This window comes from Salvelinus fontinalis, chromosome 22 (assembly GCF_029448725.1).
Source record: "Salvelinus fontinalis isolate EN_2023a chromosome 22, ASM2944872v1, whole genome shotgun sequence".
Taxonomy (NCBI): Eukaryota; Metazoa; Chordata; class Actinopteri; order Salmoniformes; family Salmonidae; genus Salvelinus; species Salvelinus fontinalis.
The window spans coordinates 26,958,262-26,978,529 of NC_074686.1; the positions used below are offsets into that span (position 1 = coordinate 26,958,262).

The window sequence follows — 20,268 nt, forward strand, 5'->3', positions numbered from 1 at the left end:
AGCAGCAACAGGACGCACAGGACTCTGGGTACACACAGGAGGCTTGGTGCGTAATTTAGGCACTGGTGGTAAAGGGCTGGAGACACGCACCATAAGGCTAGTGCGTGGAGGAGGCACTGGTTGTACTGGGCTGGGGACCGTCACAGGAGAGTTAGTACATAGGGCTAATATAGGAGGTGCAGGACTAGGGAGGCGTACAGGAGGCCTGGTTCGTGGGACTGTCCTTTCCAGACGGGTAGCACGCACATCAGGACGAGCATGGAGAGCTGACTCAGGTAACCTCACATCCCGCACACGCTCTGTCGGGCGGATCTTGTGCCTCACGCACCAACACAGCAGCTCCCTCATCTCACTCTCTTCCAACCTCCCCAATAAATCCTTAACAGTCTCTGCATCATTCCCATTGCTCCCCTCCAATCTCAGCCCGACTGGCTCAGGTTCCCTCTTAGAGGAAGCACGGGAAGTTGACGCAGTTCTCCCATCTGGACTCGCCACATTCCCCATGAGCCCCTCCCCAAGAAATTTTTGGGTATTACTCACGGGTCTCCAGCCTTGCTTCCGTGCTGCCTCCTCATATCGCCTCCTCTCGGCTTTCGCTGCCTCTAGCTCTTCACGAGGGAGGCGATATTCTCCAGGTTGAGCCCAAGGTCCCTTTCCTTCCAATTCGTCCTCCCATCTCCAGAAATCCTGTGTAGGTAGGTCCTGTTGCCGCCTTCCATGCCGCTTGGTCCTATGGTGGGTAATTCTGTCACGATCGTGTGGCGGATTAACGGACCAAAATGCAGCTTTTGGAAAATAAGCCATCTTCTTTTATTAAACAACACGAAGATGAGCACGACACAAAAACACTTTAACAAAACAACAAAACAACAAAACGACCGTGAAGCTACAAACGTTGTGCACAAACAGACAGGCTACTAACGTTCTTACATAGACAATTACCCACAACCAATGAGAGCCTATGGCTACCCTAAATAAGGCTCCCAATCAGAGACAACCGAAATCAGCTGTCTCTAATTGGGAACTCATTCAGGTAACCATAGACTCTCCTAGACAACTAAACATACATAGACAATACTAGAAACCTGTACTCCACACAAACCCATATACTATACACAACCCCTTTACCATAAACAACACCCAAAACCAACAAAACAAAAACATTCCCCATGTCACACCCTGACCTAACTAAAATAATAAAGAAAACCAATAATACTAAGGCCAGGGCGTGACAGGTTTAAAGGTTTTTATATGTTTTTTGTTCACCATTGTCAGACTATGTAGAGGACCTGATTGAGGCCACTGTGTCACACTGTCTTTTTAAACATTCTGTCTCTTGTGGTTCAGAGTTGTTGGTGTTCAGTCTGGTGAATGTTCCCTCTCTTTCCTTCTCCAGTCTGATAAACCATAAAAGTGCCCCAGGAGCTGCCAAGTGTATATCACACTGCAGTATTTTGTTTGGATTTCTGTCTTGATAACTCAATATATCTCCCCCTCTAAGTCGTTTTAGAGCAGACGTTGTGTGCTCAAGGTGTCACATAATATTGTCACATATATTGTGTGTCACAGCGTCTCGAGTAACTCTGGAAATATGACAAATAGAAATTAGCAGGTCAGAAGTCAAAAGCTTTGAAAGCCAAGAGAAAAATCCTCAGGCTGTTTTGTATGGCACGATACCAATACGATGAAGAGAAGAGAGAGTCTGTACATTTTCTTTCTCTTTTTTGCATTTGATTATGTTGTATTGTGGATCAAAATACAGTTATTCTGGGTGTCACTAATCTTATAGTATACAGCAAATATCCAGTGTTAAATCAACACAGAGTGTTACATTTAACACCGGTCCAGTGTCTATACAGGTCCAGACATTTTGGTGATACATTATCACACTGCTTGATGTAAAACATTATTTAAATATTTCCCAGAGTGCCTTGCCTTTCAAGTGAATTGTAGATTTACCACCCATGACTGTATTTGTTAGTGAGAGACATCGTAGTTGCATTCATCCATTCTCAGTCCTGTGGCCTTCACCAAGTTACATCCTAAGCCAATATGTAATCATTCAAATTAAATAATTTAACACAATACAACACATATTTCATAAGGTCTTATTTTGAGGGCCTCGTTTTAGACTAATACAGTGGCCTGAAACTCATGGTTTACAAGCAAAATCAGGCCCGTATGTCACTTTATGTTGGCTTCCAAATTGTTGATTAACCAACATTTAGAATTTTTAAGACTAAGATATGAGACAACCTAAATCATCTAAACTGGAATAACCATTTCAGTAGCGGGTGCAATAAGTCCAAGTAACAGATTTAGAAAAAATGTACAATTAAAATGAAGCTGCCAGTTGAGGACTTGTGAGTTTTCTGTTTCTTAAACTAGACCCTCTAATTTACTTGTCCTCTTGCTCAGCTGTGCACCGGGGCCTCCCACTCCTTTTCTATTCTGGTTAGCGACAGTTTGCGCTGTTCTGTGAAGTGAGTAGTACACAGCGTTGTACGAGATCTTCAGTTTCTTGGCAATTTCTCGCATTGAATAGCCTACATTTCTCAGAACAAGAATAGACTGACGAGTTTCAGGACAAAGTTCTTTCCTTCTGGCCATTTTGAGCCTGTAATCGAACCCACAAATGCTGATACTCCAGATGCTCTACTAGTCTAAAGAAGGCCAGTTTTATTACTTCTTTAATCAGAACAACAGTTTTCAGCTGTGCTAACATAATTGCAAAAGGGTTTTCTAATGATCAATTCGCCTTTTAAAATGATACACTTGGATTAGCTAACACACTGTGCCATTGGAACACAGGAGTGATGGTTGCTGATAATGGGCCTCTGTACGCCTATGTAGATATTCCATAAAATAAATATAACAGCAAATATTTAAAAAAAAACGTTTCCAGCTACAATAGTCATTTACAACATTAACAATGTCTACACTGTATTTCTGATCAATTTGATTTATTTTAATGTACAAGAAATGTGCTTTTCTTTCAAAAACATGGACATTTTTAGGTGACCCCAAACATTTGAACAGTATTGTATATTTGAGTAGCATAACATTAATTAATCAATGTACATAAAAATACATATTAAAACAAACAATTTAAAAAAAATCCACCTGCAAATTAATACCAATGAGTGTTAATTTAACTCTTACAGAGTTAATTTAACACTTGAACCACACTATAAATGTGACATTGAAAAATCAACACTATGTAACACTGGTCTATTTGCTGTTTAGGAGTCATATTACTGTTGGTTGAGAGACAGACTCTTTCTTCAGACAAAAAACTTCTCTGTCTCTCTCGCTCTCTCTCTATCTCTCTCTATCCATCTTTCTCACTTCTCTCTCTCGCTCTCTATCTCTATCTTTCTGTCTCTCGCTCTCTCTCTCTGTGTATCTCTCTCGCACTCTCATTCTTTCCCCCCTCTTCTCTCCCTCTTCCAGAGACGTAAATAAACAGATACATAAGAAAACATCTGCTTGCTTTTCTTCTCTTTCTCTTTGTTGTTTCTTCTCTCTCCCCCTCCCTGCCTGGAAGAAGTAAAGTGAAGGATAAGAGTCTATCAGCAGATGCCTCTCGTCTCTGATGTAAAACACTGTAGACGTGGCTCGGTTTCTCAACGGAGGGGGGGAGAAAGGGAACAAATAAATAAACGAGTGTATGAACGAGTGAAAGAGGGTTATCAGTTCATGTCAAGATGACAGGTGATTCCATGAGAAAGAAACCCTGAGGTGACTATATGTTCTGCTGTAAAGATAGCTGTGTGTACGTGTGTGTCTGTCTCCGTGTAGCTCAGACTGGGACAGCTCCAACACCGTTCCTCCGACTACCAAAACGTCATGACATAATTCCTATTAAGAGTTTGAAAGGAGCATGATTGAAATACAATAGGTTGTTTTCAATAACGCTTCACAATACGATGCAGAGCATTCCATTTGGCTGTTGGGGGACAAGGAGACCCCAGCTCTGTTAAAACCATTGACAACTATGTGCCGTTTTCAAGGGTTTGTTAAATAAATGTTATAGCTAACTATTTGGTTTTAATGTCATCACCTCGTGAAGAGCATAGTCAGAACTACAAATGTCCATTCATTCCAAGCAAAACAATTGCATATTTACTTTTTTACAGTACATATTTACAGTCTCTCTATCATCAAAGTTATAAATCAAGTAACTGAATGCTTTCCATGATCAGTAAACATCAGTTGATCATGTCATTTCAGATACGTGAGGGTAACCCATTGTTATTATAGCTCATGGGGTAGCCTCACGATATCTCTCAATGAAGTAAAAAATGAAAAACCAGTGTCCACCACCAGGATCGGGCACGTAACCTTCTGATCCAAGAGTCATGGGATTATTCCCATTGACAAAACCCAGGGCTACTTGATGGTAACAACGCTCACTGTTGCCCCTGGTGGCTGGTTTTAAAGGCATTTCACAGGGCATGGATCATTCTTTCAATGTGTTTTTCTGTCACCCCATTCTCATATACACTCTCTATTGCTGCTATTCTCTATAGGCAATGACTCATACTTTGTCCAACTTACATCTCCTTTCTCCCCTCCATCGCTCTTTACTTATATCTCCCTCTTTGTAAGGTATGCAGTTCTTCTGTTATTTCCCTTGGATCCCCTCTACGTTATAAATCACTGTCAGCCCTCTTCTCTCAGAGTGAGAAACCAGCTGCCAACAAAAGCAGAACTGTGTGTGCGTGCGTGTGCGCCCTGCGTATCTTTCTGCGTGCGTGCATATGTGTGTGTATTCTTGCAGTGTGTGCCTATTTAAATATGGTAGCCTATATTATACTCTGTCAATCACTGTTAGTGTGTGTTTTTGTATTGGGAGAGACAGGGAGATGAGGAATTAGATGAGAGAGGGAGAGACAGGGAGATGAGGAATTAGATGAGAGAGGGAGAGACAGGGAGATGAGGAATTAGATGAGAGACAGGGAGATGGAGGAATTAGATGAGAGACAGGGACATGAGGAATTAGATGAGAGACAGGGAGATGGAGGAATTAGATGAGAGACAGGGACATGAGGAATTAGATGAGAGACAGGGAGATGAAGAATTAGATGAGAGTCAGGTAGAGACAGGGAGATGAGGAATAAGATGAGAGACAGGGAGACAGAGAGAGACAGGGAGATGAGGAATTAGACGAGAGACAGGGAGATGAGGAATAAGATGAGAGACAGGGAGATGAAGAATTAGATGAGAGACAGGGAGGTACAGGGAATGACAGGGAGATGAGGAATTAGATGAGAGACAGGGAGATGAGGAATTAGATAAGAGACAGTGAGATGAGGAATAAGATGAGAGACAGGGAGAGACAAGGAGATGAAGAATTAGATGAGAGACAGGGAGGTACAGGGAGAGACAGTGAGATGAGGAATTAGATGAGCAACAGGGAGAGACAGTGAGATGATGAATTAGATGAGCGACAGAGAGAGACAGGGAGATGAGGAATAAGATGAGAGACAGTGAGATGATGAATTAGATGAGCGACAGAGAGAGACAGGGAGATGAGGAATAAGATGAGAGACAGGGAAATTAAGAATTAGATGAGAGACAGGGAGTGTCACGTTCTGACCATAGTTCTTTTGTGTTTTCCTTGTTTTAGTGTTGGTCAGGACGTGAGCTGGGTGGGCATTCTATGTTTTGTGTCTAGTTTGTCCGTTTCTATGTATGGCCTGATATGGTTCTCAATCAGAGGCAGGTGTTAGTCATTCTCTCTGATTGGGAACCATATTTAGGTAGCTTGTTTTGTGTTGGGGTTTGTGGGTGGTTGTCTTCTGTCTTTCTGTCTATGCACCAGATAGGACTGTTTCGGTTTTGCCACGTTTTGTTGTTTTGTATTGTATAGTGTTCACGTTTATCGTCTTTTATTAAACATGTTGAACACGAACTACGCTGCGTCTTGGTCTGATCCCTGCTACACCTCCTCTTCAGACGAAGAGGAGGAAGGCTGCCGTTACAGAGAGGTACAAGGAGATGAAGAATTAGATGAGAGACAGGGAGGTACAGGGAGAGACAGTGAGATGAGGAATTAGATGAGCGACAGGGAGAGACAGTGAGATGATGAATTAGATGAGCGACAGGGAGATGAGGAATAAGATGAAAGACAGGGAGATTAAGAATTAGATGAGAGACAGGGAGGTACAGGAAACGACAGGGAGATGAGGAATTAGATGAGAGACAGGGAGATGAGGAATAAGATGAGAGACAGGGAGAGACAGGGAGATGAGGAATAAGATGAGAGACAGGGAGAGGCAGGGAGATGAGGAATAAGATGAGAGACAGGGAGAGACAGGGAGATGAGGAATAAGATGAGACACAGGGAGAGACAGGGAGATGAGGAATAAGATGAGAGACAGGGAGAGACAGGGAGATGAGGAATAAGATGAGAGACAGGGAGAGACAGGGAGATGAGGAATAAGATGAGACACAGGGAGATAAAGAATTAAATGAGAGACAGGGAGGTACAGGGAGATGAGGAATTACATGAGAGACAGGGAGGGACACAAATGATCAAGGAACCTACCAGGTACAACCCTAAATCCGTAACCATGGGCACCCTCTTAGATATCATCCTGACCAACTTGCCCTCTAAATACACCTCGGCTGTCTTCAACCAGGATCTCAGCGATCACTGCCTCATTGCCTGCGTCCGTAATGGGTCCGCGGTCAAACAAACACCCCTCATCACTGTCAAACGCTCCCTTAAGCACTTCAGCGAGCAGGCCTTTCTAATCGATTTGGCCCAGGTATCCTGGAAGGATAATGACCTCATCCCGTCAGTAGAGGATGCCTGGTTGCTCTTTAAAAGTGCTTTCCTCACCATCTAAAATAAGCATGTCCCATTCAAAAAATGTAGAACTAAGAACAAATATAGCCCTTGGTTCACCCCAGACTTGACTGACCTTGACCAGCACAAAAACATCCTGTGGCGTTCTGCATTAGCATCGAATAGCCCCCGCGATATGCAACTTTTCACGGAAGTCAGGAACCAATCTACACAGTCAGTTAGGAAAGCTAAGGCTAGCTTTTTCAAACAGAAATGTGCATCCTGTAGCACTAATTCCAAAAAGTTCTGGGACACTGTAAAGTCCATGGAGAATAAGAGCACCTCCTCCCAGCTGCACACTGCACTGATGCTAGGAAACACTGTCACCACCGATAAATCTACGATAATCGATCATTTCAATAAGGATTTTTCTACGGCTGGCAATGCTTTCCACCTGGCTACCCCAGCCAACAGCTCTGCACCCCTGAAGCAACTTGCCCAAATCCAGACAGCTGATGTTCTGAAAGAGCTGCAAAATCTGGATCCCTACAAATCAGCTGGGCTAGACAATCTGGACCCTCTCTTTCTAAAATGATCTATCAACATTTTTGTAACAACCATTATTGAATTATTTAGGCTATATTATAAAAATTATTTCAAGGCTATATCCTACGAAGAAATACATTGTGAAGCGACACAATAGGCTGGTAGGGGCATAAAGTGCTCAGCATTTAACTTTTCTGCGCTACGGATACCGAATACGGGTTCACTTTCCTAAACAACCGCTGAATTGCAGGGCGCCAAATTCAAAAATATTCCTAAAAATATTTATAATCATGCAATCACAAGTGAAATATACCAAAATACAGCTTAGCTTGTTGTTAATCCACCTATCGTGTCAGATTTTGAAAATATATTTTACAGCGAAAGAAATCCAAGCTTTTGTGAGTGTAGCTTTCAATGCTACATTAGCTAGCCCCAAATTAGCATGGTCACGAAAGTGTGAACAGCAATAAAATTAATCGCTTACCTTAGATAATCTTCGGACGTTTCCGCTCACGAGACTCCCAGTTACACAACAAATCTTCTTTAGTTCGATAAATATTACTTTTATCACAGAAAAACGCCATTTGGGTTGCGTGTTATGATGAGAAAACCACAGCATCGTTCCGGTCCTGAAAGGAAGATGAACATTTCCAAACGTATCAGATTAAAAAATATTACAAAAAATATTTATAATCATGCAATCACACGTGAAATATACCAAAACACAGCTTAGCTTGTTGTTAATCCACCTATCGTGTCAGATTTTGAAAATATATTTTACAGCGAAAGAAATCCAAGCTTTTGTGAGTGTAGCTTTCAATGCTATAACAGCTTAGCCTTATATTAGCTTGGTTAGCTTGGTCACTAAAGTAAGAAAAGCAATCAAATTAATCGCTTACCTTTGATAATCGGGTGTTTCCACTCACGAGACTCCCAGTTACACAACAAATGTTATTTTTGTTCGATAAATATTACTTTTATCACAAAAAAACGCCATTTGGGTTGCGCAATATTTTGAGAAAACAAAAGCCGTGTTCCGTTCGAGAAATCCCAAAAAGTATCCGAAATATTCGTAGAAACATTTCAAATGTTTTTTATAATCAAACCTCAGGTTGTCTTTAACAAACATAATCGATAATATTTCAACCGGAGCATAACCTATTCATTAAGAGAGAAAAGGAAAATGGTGAGCTCCTCCCGCGCGCGCACAAAATATTCAGAGGACACCTGACCTCTTTTGAAACATCTCGCTCATTTTTCAAAATAAAAGTCTGAAACTATGTCTAAAGCCTGGTCACAGCCTGAGGAAGCCATTGGAAAAAGAATCTGGTTGATACCCCTTTAAAAGGAGGTTAGAGGGGAAAGGAAACAAAGATTATTTTTTTTAAATATCATTTCCGGCTTACTTTTTCTCCGGATTTCGCTTGCAGAATAATAATTATTTTTCTCACAGACAATATTTGGACAGTTTTGGAAACTTTAGAGTGTTTTCTATCCTAATCTGTAAATTATATGCATATTCTGCGATCTGGACCAGAGAAAATGTCCGTTTACGTTGGGTACGTTATTTAAAAAAATAAAAAAATAAATCTGACCCCTAGCGCTATTAAACATTATTTTGTTGTATTAAATCATTATATTCTATAAATTGTGCAAATAGGCTGTGATTTACTTTGAATAAAATTCAAATTGGGGATGGTTTACTGTATAGATAATAGAACGAAAATGAACGAAACGTTAAGAGAAAATGAACGAAACAAAACGTTTAAGAGAAAATGAACGAAACGTTATCTACCCATCTCATTCCTTTATTTTAGTATGTGCACGTAGCATGCTTTTGTGATAGGTGTCTTTTCAGATTCAACAATGATTCTTTAGTTGTGGACACTAAATCACTGCACTCCCTCTCTAGGTCCTCATCTTTGTAAGTCACCTTGATTTCGCACTTGTGTGTTTGATCAGTTTCTTTATGAAAATATTTAGTGAACTCCATGAGAGTAGCTAAAGCAAGGGGCTATAGCAGCACACAAGTAGACTACAAATCCATGCTGGGGCGGTCATATCCTGAGCTGGTGATAATGAGAGCTACTGGAGAGAAGTTGGTGCGGGCGAGAAGACAGACACCCCAGCCTTTGGGAATCTCGCTCCACGCTCCAGTCAAACTGGGTACGCTCCACTCCTTGCTCCGCTCCACGCTCCTCTCTTCGCTCCACTCCAGCTCCACAAAAAAACAGGTTAACTCTTATACTGTATATGCTATGGGGATGCCGCTGATGATATTTTGGAAGTATCGCCATTGACTGATGCTGATAAAAAGAAGTATGCCAATGTGAAATCAGCATTTGAGCAGCACTGTTCAGGAAAACACAATGTTATTTTTGAGAGAGCCCAAATGATGAGGGAGAGAGTACAGAGGCACTCATCACAGCTGTACAAAAGCTGTCTGAGCATTGTAACTGATGAGAGACATAATTGTTGTTGGAATAAATGACAGGTGGCTGTCAGAACAGCTTCAGTTGGACTCACATTGTGTTCCACTCACCTTGAGAGAAAAAATATATGGAGAGCTGGTCAGGATGGAGAACATAGATGTTATAATCAAAGTGACAGAGCCCACAGAATGGTGCTCAGGGATGGAAGTTGTCTTGAAAGCCAACAGACATAAGACATCAGACATCAGAATCTGATAAGACATCAGAGGGAATGAATCAGTGATAAGAGAGCGTTTCATTCTTCCAGGAGGAGATGAAACACTCGCAATGTTGACAAATGCAGTTTTTCACGAAGCTAGATGCTCAATCAGGATTTTGGCAAATCCCTCTCATACCAGTCACACCTCCTCACTTCCTTCATCACACCATTTGGGAGGTACCACTTACCACTTCAACAGATTGCCATTTGGCATATTATCGGTGCCCGAGCATTGCCTCAAATGTTTGAGAACTTCCAAGGGTGCTGGGTGCCATGCTGACGACATTCTGTTGTTTGGATGTGACAGACACGAACACAACAAGAGACTTCACAAAGTGCTACAGAAACTGCAGCAGGAGTGTCTCACTCAACGGAAAGTGTACTTTTGCAAAGGATGAAGTCATCTTCTTGGGTCACAGGGTTAATGCTTCAGGACTGGAGCCACATCCCAACAAGGTCAAGGTAATCAGGGAGATGCCAGAATCTGTGTAGCAGATGTTCGCCAACTGATGGGCATGGCGAACTACCTTGCTAAGTTTCTGCCCCAACTGGCTACGTACAGCATACCATTGAATGAGCTGAGCCCAGAGAAGAACGAGGGTTGCTGGGGCATCCCCAAAAGACTGCTTTTCAGAAGCTCAAGGAGGAACTGAGTCCTCCAAAAAGCACTCGCTCAGTACTCGTGCATGGCTGAGACAAAGGTTGCAGCAAACTCATCGTCATACAACATACAGTTGATGTGGGAAGTTTACATACACTTAGGTTGGAATCATTAAAACTTGTTTTTTCAACCACTCCACAAATTTCTTGTTAACAAACTATAGTTATGGTAAGTCGGTTAGGACATCTACTTTGTGCATGACACAAGTAATTTTTCCAACAATTGTTTACAGACAGATTGTTTCACTTATAATTCACTGTATCACAATTCCAGTGGGTCAGAAGTTTAAATACACAGAGTTGACTGTGCCTTTAAACAGCTTGGAAGATTCCAGAAAATGATGTCATGGCTTTAGAAGCTTATGATAGGCTAATTGACATCATTTGAGTCAATTGGAGGTGTACCTGTGGATGTTTAAGGCCCACCTTCAAACTCAGTGCCTCTTTGCTTAACATCATGGGAAAATCAAAAGACCTCAGAGAAAATATTGTAGACCTCCACAAGTTTGGTTCATCCTTGGGAGCAATTTCCAAACGCCTGAAGGTACCACATTCATCTGTACAAACAATAGTACGCAAGTATAAACACCATGGGACCATGCAGCCGTCACACCGCTCAGGAAGGAGACGCGTTCTGTCTCCTATGGATGAACGTACTTTGGTGCGAAATGTGCAAATCAATCCCAGAACAACAGCAAAGGACCTTGTGAAGATGCTGAAGGAAACATGTACAAAAGTATCTATATCCACAGTAAAACGAGTCCTGTATTGACATAACCTGAAAGGCTGCTCCGCAAGGAAGAAGCCACTGCTCCAAAACCGCCATAAAAATCCAGACTATGGTTTGCAACTGCACATGGGGACAAAGATCGTACTTTTTGGAGAAATTTCCTCTGGTCTGATGAAACAAAAATAGAACTGTTTGCCCATAATGGCCATCGTTATGTTTGGAGGAAAAGGGGGGAGGCTTGCAAGCCGAAGAACACCATCCCAACCGTGAAGCACAGGGGTGGCAGCATCATGTTGTGGGGGTGCTTTGCTGCAGGAGGGACTGGTGCACTACACAAAATAGTTGGCATCATGAGGAAAGGAAGTTATGTGGATATATTGAAGCAACATCTCAAGACATCAGTCAGGAAGTTAAAGCTTGTTCGCAAATAGGTCTTCCAAATGGACAATGACCCCAAGCATACTTCCAAAGTTGTGGCAAAATGGCTTAAGGACAACAAAGTCAAGGTATTGGAGTGGCCATCACAAAGCCCTGACCTCAATCCTATAGAAAATTTGTGGGCAGAACTGAAAAAGCGTGTGGGAGCATGGATGCCTAAAAACCTGACTCAGTTACACCAGCTCTGTCAGGAGAAATGGGCCAAAATTCACCCAACTTATTGTGGGAAGCTTCTGGAAGGCTACCCGAAACATTTGACCCAAGTTAAACAATTTAAAGGCAATGCTACAAAATACTAATTGAGTGTATGGTAACTTCTGACCCACTGGGAATGTGATGAAAGATAAAAAATCTGAAATAAATCATTCTCTCTACTTCTATTCTGACATTTCACATTCTTAAAATAAAGTGGTGATCCTAACTGACCTAAAACAGGGATTTTTTACTTGGATTAAATGTGAGGAATTGTGAAAACTGAGTTTAAATGTATTTGGCTGAGGTGTATGTAAACTTCCGACTTCAACTGTAGGTGCGGTGCTGACTCAGAAACAGGCTGACAATACTTGGAAACCTGTGACATACATCTCAAGAGGAATGACTGATATAGAGAAATGCCAATCATAGATTGAGAAAGAGGCCTTAGCAGCCACGTAGGCATGTGAAAGACTGACTCCTTACCTTCAGGTCCTGCAGTTCACACCAGAATCTGACCACAAACCCCTGCTCCCGTTGCTAGGCTCCAGAACCCTAAATCAGGGTCCTACGATTTACACCGCGACTTCTGAGATTCACCTACAACATCGTCCATGTGTCAGGGAAGAATCTCATCACTGCAGATACGCTGTCGAGGGCACCGATGGGTGACGCACCATCCACTGCGACTTACAACTGGACAAGATAGTGTACGTGGATACCATCGTTTCCTCACTACCAGTTGCAGAGGCTCGAGTGAAACAGACCAAAGAGGCACAACAAGCCGACGAATCCTGCAAAAAGTTTAAACAATTCTGCCTTATCGAATGGCCAGGACAACACAAGCTGCACACAGACGTGGCACCTTTCTGGCAGGTCAGGACGGAGCTTTCATGGCAGGTAACACTATTCTGAAAGGTGAAAGACTTGTAATAGCACAGACACTCAGAGGTGAAATACTTCAAAAGATCCATGATGGACATCAAGGAATCTCAAAGTGCCAAGCAATGGCCCAGCAGTCAGTGTGGTGGCCAGGAATTTCATCCCAGATCCGACAAGCAGTCGACAGGTGTGAAATCTGCCAAAAACACAGAACAGCCGCTCATACCTACCTCCGTTCCTGAACGACCGTGGCAAAAGGTGGGAATGGACCTACTTGAGTGGAACAAGACTTCGGCTGAGACCACCTTCAGGGCTGTAAAAGAAGCCTTTGTCTGCCATGGAGTTACGGAGACAGTAGTTTCAGACAATGGACCGCAGTTCTCCTCAAAGATCTTCTGAGTATACACTGAGTGCATAAAAACATTAGGAACACCTGCTCTTTCCATGACAGACTGACCAGGTGAATCCAGGTGAAAGTCATGATCCCTTATTGATGTCACCTGTTAAATCCACTTAAATCATTGTAGATGAAGGGGAGGAGACAGGTTAAAGAAGGATTTTTAGGCCTTAAGACAATTGAGAAATGGATTGTGCATGTGTGCCATTCAAAGGATGAATCGGGAAGACAAAAGATTGAAGGGCCTTTTGAAATGGGTATGGTAGTAGGTGCCAGGCGCACCGGTTTGTGTCAAGAACGGCAACGCTGCAGGGTTTTTCACGCTCAACAGTAATAGTTATATTTTCATAATGAATAGGCTGACACATTACCTTTAGCTATACAGAATATCTCACCACCATGCATTTCCATCTCATCTCTCCTTTATTCCTTTTCTATTACACCGAGAGAGGGACTGTCAACAGTTTAATGAAATAGCCTTGTGAAAAGATGTTACTATCCATGTTCCTGAACAGATTTCACTTGGTTTCCCAAAATAAGCACTGGGTAGCTGCAGGGACAAGGTTGGAGAGGCCATGGCTTACAGAGTTTGGATGGAATATCACCTGTTGATAACCAGAGTAGCCTACCCTACATGAGTGATACAACATGAGTGAAACGAACCGGCGGGAAAATGGCCTCCATTCGCTATGGGTGATATGTTTTTTTTCTCTTGCCCCGGTTCCTGCCCCTTTGATAATGGGCCATTCTAAATCAAAAGTCATTTTATATATTAGTAAAGACAAGATTAAATTGAGAATAGTCTGATGGTTGAAAATATAATCACTTGATGAGAGAACAGCTGTGCAGCCTGAGGCAAGGAACAGAGATCAAGCTTTTTTTTGCTACTTTCTCAAATCATCAATAGCCTGTATTCGCATCATGCAGCCCAAACATGTTTGATTTCTAACACATGCTAAAGTTTGTATCATTCATAGCTAAAGTTGCTAAATACCTCTACATCTAGCATATTAGACATGTTTCTAATGATCACTTTTACTCTCAACAAAGCCACGTCGTATGACACTCTCGCTACAGAATGGGAAAAATATTGTTTCTATTTTATTCAGATAACTTCAATTATATTCTTCTTACTATAAAATCATATAATATAAAATAATAGGCCAGGGACATATAGGCATATCTTGTCTGCTAAATGAACAAGCCTACAACCTATGGCACAGAGCTTGTTCTTCTGAAATACATGTTCTTCATATCATAATGTTTCTTTAGACCTGTCTAAAACAAATCATGTATTTATTGTTGATGGTGTATATTACATTGATTTATTGGACTTGTTAAAATGTAGGTGTTACAAAGGCGCACATCAGAGGCGTGTTTACGTGGAGGCCTGGAGATGCTAAATGTGTTTATGTTAATTATGGTCCATTACCGTGCGACCGGCAGTCTCTTGCATGACAATAACCATCTGACAAAATGTAATGACCGTCACATCTATAACTATACCTGCTTTTATCTTACTAACCACGTTCCTTAACGACAGGTGTCCCTGTCTCCTTATTCTTACAACACGCACGTACATTCTGTGTCTCTCCCTCTGTCTCTCAGTGTCTCAGCGCAAACATACACACACTTGTGGATGTGTGTGTGTGAGTTATGTCTGTTATGTGTATATTAGTGTGTATGCCCATGTGTATCCACGGACGTGTTTAACTATTCTTGTGAATAGTTATAAACAAACCAAAATTTGACCAACTGGGGATATTTTGTTGGTCCCCACAAGGTCAAATGCTATTTCTAGGGGGTTTAGGGTTAAGATTAGAATTAGGGTTAGGGTTAGAATTAAGTGAAGGGTTAGAACCTAGGGTTAGTTTTAGGGTTAGGCGCTAGGGTTAGGGTTAAGATGAGGTTTTTAGGTTAAGGTTAGGGTAAGAGTACGTGTTACGGTTAGGGTTAGGGGTTAGGGAAAATAGGATTTTGAATGGGACTGAATTGCGTGTCCCCACAAGGTTAGCTGTACAAGACTTTGTGTGTGTGTCTAACAGTGTGTTTTCTCAGTCAGGTGTTCCCCCATGGTCTTCCTGATGAGTTCACGCTGGTCTTCACGTTGCTCCTCAAGAAGAAAACACTGAGAGACAACATCTACCTCTTCCAGATCTCTGATGAACAGGGATTCCCACAGGTATACACTTCTCTTTTCACCTCCCTCTCTCATCTCTGTCCTCTACCCTCTCTTATTATGCTCTTTCCTCCCCTTTTCCTTCTCTCCATCACACTCTCTCCTCTGTCTCTCCCCTCTCACTCATCTCTCTCGCTCTCTCTTCTGCTCCCTCTTTCATCTCTCCCCTCTCACTCCATCTCTCTCTCTCTCTGTTGCTTTCTCCTCTATCTGGTCCATCGCTCTCTTTCCTCTCCTCCATCTCTCCACTCTCTATCCTCCCTTCAGCTTCTCCTCTCTCTCTCTCTGTTGTTTCTCATTATTATTCATGTTACTTCTATAATAAGTCTGAAGCCACATTTAAATACTTCATGTATATGATGAATTGCAGGCAAACCATCTCATTATAAATGATTGATTGTGTGGCAGTAATCAGTGGCAATAATTAGTATACAGTTTGTCTATGTCTTTGCTAACTTTGCAGTGTGTTCCATGTAGCCCACATTGAGACACAAAGCACTGTACGGAACGTGTAGCTCCTTCTCCTAGTGGCTACTGCTTGGGACTGGATAGGCATATTCAATGAGGCATTGGCTTCAACATTGCTTACACCTACAATACAATATCAGATTCTGTCAGATCTGTAGACTTCTCTGTAGAGGTGTTGTTTCCCAAACAGATGTGATACAACTGTTTTTCCCCTGTCCCCCCCCCTCCCATGCCTCCTCCTCTCCCCCTCTCTCCTCCTTCCTTCCTCTCCCCCACTCTGTCCTCCCTCCCCCAAGTTCTCTCTTGACCTGAATGGCCCTGAGGCCACCCTCTCCCTGCGTGCACGGGGGACGGACCCCCTGAGTGACCCAGTTGGGTGTTTGTTCAGTGGGGAGGGCGTGGAGTCTCTCCTGGACAGTGGCTGGCACAAACTGGCCCTCAGCGTCCAACAGGGAGCAGCCTCTCTACACGTGGACTGCAGCTCCATCCAGACCATGCCCCTGGAGCCCCGGGGAGAGCTTCCCACTGAGGGACACACCCTGCTGGGCATCAGAGCCACTGATGCTGCCCCTGTGGAGGTATTGACTGGAAGACCAGGGAGGGAGAAGGGGGGGGGGGGGTTGATTGTAGTAGGAAGTTGGGAGTAGGGAGATGGGGTTGGGCCAACCTGTATGTGGGGAGTAGCTACATGGAGGTGGAGACTATGGGAGGAGGGAAGAGATGGAAGGAGAGGTGGAGGTGGAGAGGCTTGGAGGAGGGGAGAGATGTAAGGAAAGGTAGAGAGCATGGGAGGAGGGAGGAGGTGGAGGGAGAGAGAGAGGTGGAGAGGCTTGGAGGAGGGGAGAGATGTAAGGAAAGGTGGAGAGGATGGGAGGAGGGAGGAGATGGAGGGAGAGGTGGAGATTGTGGGAAGAGGGGACAGGTATATTTAGGGGTGGTGGTTGGGGCTGTAGTAGTGGGGTTGTAGTGGGTATACTTGGTCTCTAACAATATTTGTTATCCTTCTATCTCTCTCTCTCTTCCATCCTCTCGTCCCCTCTCTCTCCCTTCTTTTCTTCCCTGCCCCCTGTCCTCTTCATCTCTGCCTGTCTCACAGATGGACATTCAGCAGGTGATGGTATACTGTGATGCCTCCCTGGCCAGTCAGGAGGCCTGTTGTGAGATACCTGGTGCTCGGGTGAGAACACCAGACATTACACATCGCTCCCACAACCACCACACCAACCATCACACAATGCTTCTGCAACCATCACACCGACCATCACACAACGCTTTTACAACCATTACACATCGCTCCCACAACCACCACACCAACCATCACACAATGCTTCTGCAACCATCACACCGACCATCACACAACGCTTTTACAACCATCACACATCGCTCCCACAACCACCATCATATGTAGACTTGCTGATTTTGAGGATTTTTGCCTGGAGAAAGTGTTCCCACCCAGTTGGTATCAAGCGGATTGTGCAGAATCAACAATGTTGACAGAGGAAGAGAGAAAGAGAGAAAGAGAGAGCTCAGGTATGGGTGGAGAGCACAGCCATTTCTGATATTATTTTTAACCTGAAGGCATTTCCGCCCTGATGTCTGTTTTTGTCTGTACAGACTTTTTGTACATATGTGGAAGTGTCCTTCATGTGTGTGTGTGTGTGTGTGTGTGTGTGTGTGTGTGTGTGTGTGTGTGTGTGTGTGTGTGTGTGTGTGTGTGTGTGTGTGTGTCTCTGTGTGTGTCTCTGTGTGTCTGTCTGTACGCTGCATATAGGCCTATGTATGAAACACAGACAAACAGGGAGAGAGAAGTTACCCAGAACACCTTCAGAACTGTAGAACAGCCCAGAACACCTTCAGAACTGTAGAACAGCCCAGAACACTTTCAGAACCCTCTAGAAAAAAGTGATTTCCTTTGAAGAGGAGAGGAGGAAGAGACATCCAACTCTCCTCCCTCTTCTCTTGCACTCTGAGCTGTTTGCTGTAGGGCTCACCGGAAACACTGTTTCGAACTGAACCAGGAGCAGCAGCACACACATCCCACCAATAGTTCTGAGAAGAGACATCGGCTGTTTGATAAAGATAGGAGAGAGATGTCACAGAGAAAAGTGGGAGATGACAGTTTTATCAACCTGGACTCAGGGGTCGATTCGGACCACTCCAATTAGTATGATATGTTATGTTTCAATTTGTTAGATAGGTGGCAAGGTGGCCAACGTTAACAGGTTAGGGTTAGGGTTAGGGTTAGGAGTTAGGTTAAAGGGTTAGGGGAAGGGTTAGCAAACATGCTAAGTAGTTGCAAAGTTGCTAATTAGCGAAAATGCTAAAGTTGTCCGTGATGAGATTCAAACACACGATATTTGGGTTGCTGGACATTCATGTTATATGTCCACCAATCCATCCTGACCAACCACCCTAACTGCTTTTTTGGCTTAAGTAACCTTCTGTTTTATGTAACCATACCAAATGTAACATATACTAATTTGAGTGTCCCGGATGTAAATGTACTACGGTATGTCTAGTCTGAGACCAGGCTGCTTTTATGACTAGACTTGGAGTGTCAGAGAGGGCTAGGCTTACTGTCGTGTGTTACAATGAAAGACCCGTCAACATATTGACCTGTTGGACTACTTTGTCGTCAGTTGAGCTGTTTCCAGGCAGTTCCCTGATGTTTTCTACCTGTAGGCTACACTTTCACCTTATACCTAAGCCCTTGATGATGACTCTCCATTACATTACACGTGAGGGTCATTGGACGAAGGCGTCTTCTGTGCAGGGGAGTTTAGAGCCCTGACGCTCAGTCTGAACATTAACACGCAGCACTTGAGGTTTGGTTTAGGAAGCGGAAGGACCTTATCTTTCATATCAGCAAGATAATAAAAATAAAAGAGTCAAATTGATACACATCTTGATAGAGTTAATGTTCCCACTCTGCCATATCTCCATGTTACAGACAAGAGGCGACCACCTGTGCTAATTAGCTATCTAGCGTGCTCTGAACACCTGTGTGTAGTGTAACTCGAGATGGAAGCACCCATAGCTGTATGGACCTGTGTGTAGTGTAACTCGAGATGGAAGCACCCATTGCTGTATGGACCTGTGTGTAGTGTAACTCGAGATGGAAGCACCCATTGCTGTATGGACCTGTGTGTAGTGTAACTCGAGATGGAAGCACCCATTGCTGTATGGACCTGTGTGTAGTGTAACTCGAGATGGAAGCACCCATTGCTGTATGGACCTGTGTGTAGTGTAACTTGAGATGGAAGCACCCGTAGAATGCTACCTTTATGAGAGCTATTTTGACTTCTGATCTCTCTGTCTCTTAGTGCCCCCCTGGTGCCCTCAAAAGTCGCCGCGCTGCCGAAAATGACCTGGAGCAGCAGGTCCTTGCCTTTAATCAGGTAACACACGCAGTACACACATACACACATGCACACTCAAATATATGAACAGACAAAGTAACAAAACTCCTGGCTAAGCACGAACAGGTAGACAAAGGGAGGGAGCAGTTCTGCCAAAGTCTTCCATTGTTTTTCCCCTTATAATCATTGTTCCTCCCCTGATAATTATGAATCCAATCTCAGCCAAAGAGACAACAGTAGCATGATAAATATCTCCCCTCCACAACCACTACTGAGACATGTTCATATTTAAAAAATGTGCAACAGTGCTAGATTGCTAGATATATATTTATATTCATTATATCTTGAAGCCATTTTCACCCTCTCTCATTTCATGATTCATGTTAATGCAATCTATTTTCAATGATCCATTCATTGGTGCTCGCTGTTTGTCTTGTGGAGAGCCGTTGTTAACTCAAGGCTCTGGCAGACTACAGACAGGAGTACTCAATCCCATAGAATACTGTTCCTCAGCCAGACACAATAACAGGAACTGAGCCGTGTTTGTGTGCCTGCTGCTGTAGTGAGTGTGCATGTAGGAGCTTATAGTTGTGCTGCCACTGACTCTTAAACTGCTGTCTGAGTTTGTAATGAGATCCAGGTGTCTGGCAGTGATAGCACTTACCAATGAAATAACAGGGGACAGTAAAGGATGTTCTTATTTGGACAATATAAGAAAGTCCCCATGTAAGCCATGTGGTCACCACGGCATTATTCATTATAGTGTTAACCCGACCCCTTCCGTTTGACAACAGATGTCTTCATGCCACGACTGCAACTTCATTTACACACACAAGCTTCATGCTTTGCCACACGTGTGCACAGTGCAGCACACACACACACTCCTACACAAACACCCCCCCCCACACGCACACACACACACACACTCCT

General features: G+C 43.2%; 1 protein-coding gene across 2 annotated transcripts in view; it reads left to right on the forward strand.

Annotated features, from left to right (window-relative positions):
• LOC129820111 (collagen alpha-1(XVI) chain-like) overlaps nucleotides 1-20,268 on the forward strand; it is a 133,850-nt gene that overhangs the window by 47,454 nt on the left and 66,128 nt on the right. For both annotated transcript variants that reach the window (XM_055876998.1, XM_055876999.1), the window contains exons 5-8: nucleotides 15,391-15,514; nucleotides 16,276-16,557; nucleotides 17,076-17,156; nucleotides 19,303-19,377. In XM_055876998.1, the coding sequence (XP_055732973.1) occupies nucleotides 15,391-15,514; nucleotides 16,276-16,557; nucleotides 17,076-17,156; nucleotides 19,303-19,377 (562 nt within the window). The remainder of the gene's footprint in view (nucleotides 1-15,390; nucleotides 15,515-16,275; nucleotides 16,558-17,075; nucleotides 17,157-19,302; nucleotides 19,378-20,268) is intronic.